An 8,743-nucleotide genomic window follows, 5' to 3' on the forward strand; every position below is an offset into this window, starting at 1 on the left:
TTATCTAGTCAGATGCTGGAGCCCTGCACAACTGCTGAAGCATTGAAGTGAGACTATCAGATGCTAGCTGAAACACAAAGAGAAATACTTTGGTATCTTCCCTTCACCCATCCTGGAATTTGAGGGAGGTATCCGCACTAACCACATGTGACTCCTGCGAGCGCTATGAACGTTTACATGCCTGCAAGGAAATACAGCCTTTGTTTTATATTGCATCTGAAGAGTTGAAATTCCAGCCATAAAGTGCTCTATCGCAGCAGCGTCCTGGGTAGAGAGCTTTGTCTGCTGATGCCCCTGGTGCCACTTCTGGGATGGGTAGATGGGGGTTTGTCTCTAGCTTGAAGTCTGCGAAGCTCTGGGGTCAGGGTGATGGATGCAAGCAGCAGAGAAGTAGAACCAAATCTGGATGATAAGGCTGCTATTGGTAATTTCTAACTTTCCATTTCAAATGTGTTCCTGTGTATAATTTATGGATATGAGCCGTGGCTCATGTTTTCTCGCTGCTCACTGGTTGCTAAGAACAAAGTTGGCCTTCAGGAAGCATTAAACCATACACTCTACATAAGGATGTTGAATGCTTCTGAAGAAATGTAACAAAGAAGAAACTCCCTATTAGGCTATGAGAAAGGGAGACAATACAAGATGTTTCTTTGTTTGATGTGGCACTTTGTTCTGTGTTCATGACTCCTCAACACAGCGGGCTGGAGTAGCTGCCACAGAGCTTCATAATGAGCATCACAGCCTGCAAAGCTGCGATGGAGACACGTGTCTTCAAAGTGTTGCTTCATGAGCTGTTGTCTTCCCTTCTAACAGGTGGTGGCCTTAGGAGAAGTGCCTGATGGAACAGTGGTCACTGTCATGGCTGGAAATGATGAGAACTACTCTGCAGAGCTGCGAAATGCTTCTGCCGTGATGAAGAACCAGGTGGCCAGATTTAATGACTTACGATTTGTTGGCAGAAGTGGAAGAGGTAGGCCACTGCATTTTATGTGTCCATAATGAAGTAAGAACAATGTCTAGAGGTCAAACTTTGCAATGAAATCCTGATTAATCTGTAAATAAATCACTGTTGGCCTTTCATTTGGAGGAACGATTGCATGTTTTATTTGCAAACTTCAGCATTTGTGCGAGCCAAGTTAAGAGTTTCGCTTAAGTATTTCTGACTCCTCGTGTCCCTGGTTCTATGAGACACAGGTTTTGAAAAGTGATTCACAGAATACCCAATTCCCTGTTTTAATCACGCAGCAAAGGCAGAAGGAAATGGGGATATTTGTGATTTGGGTTACCTGCAGTCAGAGGCTATCTCAGGCTGTGGCAGTGAGAGATTGAGAATTCCCTTTAGCGGTAGAGGTGCTTCTGAAGCTGTTGTCGAACAGCTGTAATTAGGGGGATTTTGCATATCCCATGTGCTATAGGTTGTGTTCTTTAAGGGCTTTCTCTTTAAAGGCTTACAGCTCTTGGTAGAAAGCTTTCTAGTGACTTCCTCACCCTTTACAATCAAACAACATACAGCCTGCAAAAATAAGCTGTACTTTTTAGTAAAGGTTGACTTTTTATGAGTTGCTGGTAAGGTTAGGCTTGAACTAAATTTAACCTTAACAACAGGGTAACATCCAGATTTTTTTTTTAAGATGTAGAGTGCTGTCATTGTCTTCCAGCTGCTTAGGAGTTTCCTATAATCTGGAAGTTGCGCTGCACTTAGTAATCATTGCAAGTTTGCAAGAATTCCTCTTGAAGAGTTTTGTAGCTGCTTTCAAATTCTAGGTCGTGATTGAAATGATAGCTCGAAGGAAGCTGGCACTTCAGTTTTTGCTGCAGGAATCTTCAGAGGGTTTTGTTATATCAGCTGTTGATTCCACCTATGTATTTTTCCTTTATGTATTTGAAGTAATTATTCTTTTCTTAAAAACTACTCCTGCATGGAGCAAAACAAAGCAACAGAAACCGAAAAACTGTGCTGAGAAATTAGCAGTAAAGCTAATTCTACAGTAAGTTCTTTAGAAAGCAGTTGTAATTCATCTTAAGGAAGGAAAGAATATTTATGCAGAAGAAAGTTAAACATATGGCAGAGGCCTAGATAGTCTAAATGAGCGGGCACTCTTTTACAAGTGCTTTGTGAAAGTGAGTTCATAAGCGAGGCATACAGTGGCTATTTTTTATTTTAGTGACGCAACCAACAATTCCCTTTTTCATTTTACGGCTTAAAAAGTATTGATAATAAAGAATAACTTGAAAGACAGAATAACTGCTGCAACAGTAATGCAATATAAATATGGATTTCATTGCCCTTTTGGATAAGGTGTTGCCCCTCTCTTCCATTTGTCTTGCTTTCTTTAAAAAAACAGTCTGCTTTGTTACTCTGCTGATGGATTAGGTTTGAAAGTTCTCTGGCTCCATCACTACTGCTGCCTTACAGTAGGAGTTCAGTAGTGTATCAGTCTTTCAGTAGTGCTGAAAAAGAACTGAAATGTGATGTACTGCCTCTGATCTGTGAATTTCATTTGAAACCTATGATATATACTTTTTATTAAAGCATAGGAAATGAAATAGAGGCCTAAAGCGTCAGTGGATACGACTACAGACACATACAAACACAAACCTCCTGAAATTTGGTTCCTGTAGTTTAATTTATATTTTTATCTAGCAGACTTGGAATAGACTGTTTTCTGATCAATCTGGGTAGAATCTATGGAAAAGCGATAGTGTACTTTTCAAACCCTCAACATATTTATTTAAGAGACTTCAAAGAAAAACAAAGGGTGTGCACTGTTTTACTATATTGGCTTTCTGAGTTTTGGCTAGTTTCCCAAATAGCAATTTTTATATTTAAAAAGAAAAAAAAAAAGGAAGAAAAAAGACAGACTTAACTGCTTGCAGACTTTTCACGCATGGAAGATGAAGAAAGCTTCTTTTGATGAAGTGTAATTATGTCCAAACAGAGCTGACCCCCTCCCCCTATATTTCTTATGATCTTAACGGAAGAAAGTAGGGCTTTTCCTTTGAAGCAGCCGGGACTCAGTGGAGGATCTGAAATGCTGCATTCTGCTGCCAGAGGCAGGATGGAGAAATTGGTCCAGACTTGTCTTCCAGACTTAGAACAGAGAGGGGGAGAGAGAGAGGGAGAGAAGGAGAAAGAGTTATCATTAGTGATAGATTTTTAGAACTCTGCTTAAAATAGCAGGAAAAGAAAGCAGTAGTTGCAAATAGAAGTGAGAAAGCTCCTTACATAGACAAATATCAGCAGATATGAGTCTGAAGTAGAACAGGAAAAATAAAGTAATAAAGAAATCATTTCTCAGTGGCGAGAAACTAATCCACACCTGTTCCTGACTGTAGATTTACATCTTTCTAAACACCTCGCTCTTTGATCTCTGTATCTCTAAATTTGATTGTGAAATCTGAATCATCAACTTACCACTTCACCTCCTCTCCCACGTTTTTCTTGCTTCCCATGGCCTAATGGAGAAACCTGATTTTTATACATATTAATGTTGCTTGCCTGACAGAAGCTTCACGTTTTTCTTTGTATAATTTCTCTTAAATGCCTTTTCTGGTTTCATAAGAATAAGTAGCTGGGGTGCTTTATGTGAATGCAGAAGTCTGTGTGTGGTTTTGAGGCAGTAGCTCACTTCTACAAGCCAAATCCACAGCGCAGAGAAGAAAGAATTCCTGTCTTCAATAAGCAAAGGATCATAACCTTAATTTTGTTGTGTCCTGATACTTTAATCACATTAGCATCTAACTGAAAAAACATGCAACATGCACAAGCTGCCGAGTCACCTTCCAGGTTAGTTTCTGGGGTTTGCCGTGTGCTTCAGCACATGTCCATCTTGTCTCCCCTGCGTCAGCTCGGCTCACACCTGTGAATAACAAAGAACACACAGTTTACACACACTGAATCAATAGTGCCAGATGACTGCTTGGCTGGGGAATTTAATAAAAGAGAACTACAATTAGTCTTCAGCCTCTAGAAGTGGATAGTTGACATGACTAAGGCTAGTAAAGAAAGGCGATAAAAAGTGCATTAAAGGATTTCACAGCTGAGGAGGGATATCTGTGAAATATCTGTGGAAGGCATAAGCATCACCTGTGTCACAGGGGACCTTCAAAATTTATTTTGTTCTTAATCCTGTAATATGTAAATCATCTCTTGAAAGCCCTGGAACCTGAGGGCACTGGTGGGGCTGTACAGCTCCCCTCAATGAAGTGGTGTATTGTTTACTGAGTGCAAGGGGCCTTCATCATTGTTACTTCATTAGTGCCTCGCTTCGGTAGAATACCAGTTAGGGAACAAAACCAGTTTCCCTTTCAAATCAGATGCTTACCTGTTCAGTTTATGTTGGCTGAGAGGTGGCAGTTTAGAAATGCTCATACAAGAGGTTGAAACACAGCTTTTAGGTGTGAAGGAATGCGTTTTTTTTTTCTGGCTATTGTTTTCTGCAGAGGTATATTTAGTGTAGAAAATCTTGCAATGCTTTTCTATAGAATGATTTTAGAGGGTCTTACAAATAGTATATTCTGTTAGGTTAATTTTTAGTCGTGATAGACTTTTTTACTGGTTTGGCATATAAACAGAACGGTATCATTGGAAGGTCAAGATCTTCATTTGAAGGTATATGGAAAATCCCTTTAGTATCTTTGCTACCAACAATATTCTGCTGATTTCATATGGGTAACTGTGATGTGAATGTCATCATCACCATACAATTGAATAGTCAGGACTTTTTGACATGATAAACTCATGCTGAAGAAGGCCTTAAACCTGTCCCTGGCAAATTATATATTATATATCCAAGCAATAGGCTGAATTCGTACTTGGAGAGGGATAAAAGGCACAGACCCTTTTGCAGCCCTGAACAAGCCGGTGTGGGAGCACTATGTGCTTCAGTAGGGATGGTGCTGTGTGTCTGAAGGCTGCCTATGCACATGCTGTACAGTTTTCCTCTGGGGACGGTGGATAGGCTGGACTGGACAAAGACTGGATGTCCTACACGTACCTAACTCTCCTCCTGTGATGATCGCTCTCAAGAGATCTGAGAAATTACCCATTTTCCAGTGAAACTGGGGAAAACCACCTTCAGCCATGCATCTCCACTGAGGCAGAATTCAGCCTCCTGAGGTTTTTGCACCTTTGCCAGAGTCCTAGCCTCCCCTCTGACCCCCATCTCTCGGAAAGATGGGCACAGCTGGAGAGCAGCTACACCTGGAAAATCATTTTATTCTAAATGACAGTTGTAGTTCCTTAAAAAAAAAAAATCCATGTCACATTCTAGTTCTCGAAAAATATAGCCAAGGCAGTTTGAAGTTGCACTCCTGATAATAAATGATGCGTGTCTCAGGCAGGTTTGGGGGATATACGACTTGGACCAGAAAGAAAGACGAATTACTAGATTTGACAGCCAAAGCTCTGTTCTATGTTTTGCCTTATATATAAGCTGTTCTATATTAGGCTCGAAAAAACTGCATTAAGTTTGCACTGTTACATATCATTTAAGATTTGTGTCTTGATTGAATGCCTTCAGAGTTCAGCAAGAGGAACAGCCCTAGCAACAAAAATGCACGTATACACACGGGGGAGGTGGGGGGGACAGAGTTTTAAGCGTCTGGTAGAGTAGCAGCTTAAATGAGCATGAGGGCCGAAGATTGCTGACTGTTTTATTGAGTCACTGTTGTACGCCCACCTTTTCCTGTCTTGAAACAGTTTTCAGTTTTGACTATCTGACATGACTAACCGTTGCATATCTAACAGATTACAACTGTCAGTGAGTCTCCCGAACGGGGGCCAGCGCCTTGTGAGAATGTGCGCTCAGACGCAGGCAGCTCCCTTTATTTATTTCTTTGTAACGTTTTCATTCAGCTAAAGGCTGCTCTTGTGCAATCTCTGCATGAGTTCCAACTTTGAAAAGTAAAAAAAAAAGCAGACTTACGATAGCCACATACGTGCACACAGCAGTTTCTCACCCTCACAGGAAAGTTGGGGGCTTTCTTAGTATTTCATAGATGGAATATATGTAGGGAGGAAAAGTGTGTTCCAGTAATAATGATATCATCACATTACCCCTGGCACATGAAGGACAGGAGACACTGATTCCCTGCTAAAATGACTCCCAGGAGGAAGATATATTCTTTCCTCATCTTATTGTAGTCAAGGCAGACAAAATGAAATGATAAAACTGTGCAAACTAAATAACATGTGGCCACATTCTGCTCTCTGTCACACAGCTGCAAAACTGGAGTAAATTTTTAAATTATCTGACTTGCTTTGGATTTACACCACTTTCAATACAGCAAAGAATTTGGCTTGTCCTCAGCAGTGAATCACTTTTGTTCTGTCATTGTATGATGACCCATTATTAAATAAGAAACATTTAGATTGTCAACACATGGACATACTCTTGACATAGAGTAAAACCGAAGGAGAAGAAAACTCCTATGGTCAGTTATGTTTTTAATTTTCACGATTGTGGTAACGACAGGGAATAATTTTAAACGTCTCCGATTCTTTACTGAACATGCATGTGACTGTTTTCATGTTGTAATCACTCATTCCTTGTTGTTTTTTTCGCTTTGTAGGGAAGAGCTTTACTTTGACAATAACTGTCTTGACAAATCCCCCCCAAGTCGCTACATACCACAGAGCTATAAAGGTTACAGTGGATGGGCCAAGGGAGCCAAGAAGTGAGTATTACATCTTAATTTTGCACTTAAGTCTGCTTAATTTTTTTAACAGAGACCCATAAATGAAATATATATCTTTGTCAAACATTGTAAAATGAAATATGTATCTTTGTTCTTACTCAGCAAAATATGTAAGTGCATGCTTAATTTGGAGTCTATTGGACCACACACATACTTCCATTAAACACACACTTAAGTGCTTGGCTGAATTTGGGCAATCACGAACCTTATTCTCATTCACATCAAGGTCTTGATGCATTATCTGCCAGTGTAAATGAGAACTAAACTCTCTGTATTCCTATATAATCTGATTTAAGCATAACAGATACAATCCTGCAGCTTGCTAAATTCCATAAACTCCTGTAAGCTTCCAACTGAAGATGTTTAGAACAAAATAGGAGACTGATCTTTCAGGATCAGTCCTAGCACAGAGAGAAAATATATAATAGAGTGCCTTTTTGTTTGCCCTTAAATTCTTTTGCCATCAGGTAATTAATGCACCTGGTTTATCTCATCATACTTGAAGTTGGTTTTCAGCTACAGGCTCATCCCAGTTCAGTGTATCAATAGCACAGTCTTTGTTTCTTATTTGTGCACAGAAAGTATATTTCCTTTAAACATAATCCAGCAGATTTCCGCTCAGCATGCTTATCTTATAGCAGTGCACCTTCCTAACTTACTGAGAATCTATTTGCAATGATTGCTAGCTGTATTTTTATGACAACTGTGTTTTGTCATGTTGTAGCAGTTTTATGGGTAGCATTGCTTTTTAGATACAGTCAAGTCCGGTTAATCCACCATGATTTATAGAGCTGCCTCTGTCTAGCACATTTAGCTGGTAACCAGTCTCGCATCATATGGGTATCACTGATGAGCCAGTTCTGGAGCTGTTTCTTCATCTAACTTTCTAAATTCATTGGATTAACCAGGTATAGCTGTATTTACAACTAGAGATTAAGAATTACTTGATGAATAACCACATTTAAAAAAATCTCTATAATGGAAGCATCTAAAATAATTATTTTGCCTTTGATCTGCACATACAAATGAGACCTTTAAGAAGCTTTCATGGTGGTTTTTTTTAAATACCACAAAGACAGAAGGAGTAGAAAGCCTTAGACAGAATTAATGTGGTTAAGTGTTTCTCGTGCTAATACACGCTGTGGTGTCACCTCTGCTTACACTGAGAGACGGGAACTGAAATGCCTTCTGCAAGAGCTGTCCAGGCTGTAGAGTTTCACCTTGAATGGCAGATAAGAAAAAGCAAGTATGGATAAATGGCTACTTGCATTGCTACCTGCTCACAGCTGAGGTGTCTGCCTGTTATAGCGAGGGGATGTTTGTTCTGTCTCCTCTCCCGAGCTGAATCCATTCTCATCTTTAATTTTCACCTGCAACTGGTGCTCCATGTAGCTTACTTGGAGACACTGGGCAAACTGCATGAATGTAGGAGTAAAAACCAGGGAATAAATTATACATCATTTACCCATTCCCATTTGGAGGTTGCTTCCATGTATGTACTGAGGCATCCACAAAACAGGAAATCACCCAGCAGAGGACACCACTGCTGTGAAAGAGCACAGCAGTTTGAAAACGGAATGGAGAATAGCGTGGTCTACCCTGTGTAGCTCAGAAAGGAAACCTGCTTGCATCAGGACTAATTGTTTTGGTGATCAGTGGGTTAAAATGAGACCGTGTTCATCTCACTTAATAAAATTTCCAAGTTCTGCTGGAGTTTTTTAGTTTAGACCTGAAAGGCCTCTGAACATGCTGTCTTTCTGCTATTCTCATGAAATAGCTGAACCTAGTAACTCAGTAACTTAGTTCTTGTGGTCTAGATGGAGTTATTATATCTGTCTAAATCTTTTCTTTTCTTTTTTTTTTTTTAAAGAAGGCCGGTTTTGAGCTTGACTGTTCATTTGAATTTTAATATTTTGGCTAAACACTTAGTGAAGCTCTACTTTGGGGTCAGTTTGGTTCTGCAACTTGTTACTGCAGTCTGATACTTTCAAGGCTATGACACCTCCAGAATGACTAATTATTAAATGTGAATTTCAGGGAAAGA

At 39.8% G+C, this 8,743-nt stretch overlaps 1 protein-coding gene across 1 annotated transcript in view; it reads left to right on the forward strand.

The window, feature by feature from the left end:
• Positions 1–813: 813 nt before the first annotated feature.
• Positions 814–8,743, forward strand: part of RUNX2 (runt-related transcription factor 2) — a gene marked incomplete at its 5' end in the record, with an annotated part of 81,818 nt that continues 73,888 nt past the window's right edge. Inside the window, 2 exons of the mRNA XM_010135487.1 lie at positions 814–970; positions 6,574–6,678. Of these exons, the coding sequence (XP_010133789.1) occupies positions 814–970; positions 6,574–6,678 (262 nt within the window). The remainder of the gene's footprint in view (positions 971–6,573; positions 6,679–8,743) is intronic.

Source organism: Buceros rhinoceros, unplaced genomic scaffold (assembly GCF_000710305.1).
Source record: "Buceros rhinoceros silvestris isolate BGI_N320 unplaced genomic scaffold, ASM71030v1 scaffold11614, whole genome shotgun sequence".
NCBI lineage: Eukaryota > Metazoa > Chordata > Aves > Bucerotiformes > Bucerotidae > Buceros > Buceros rhinoceros.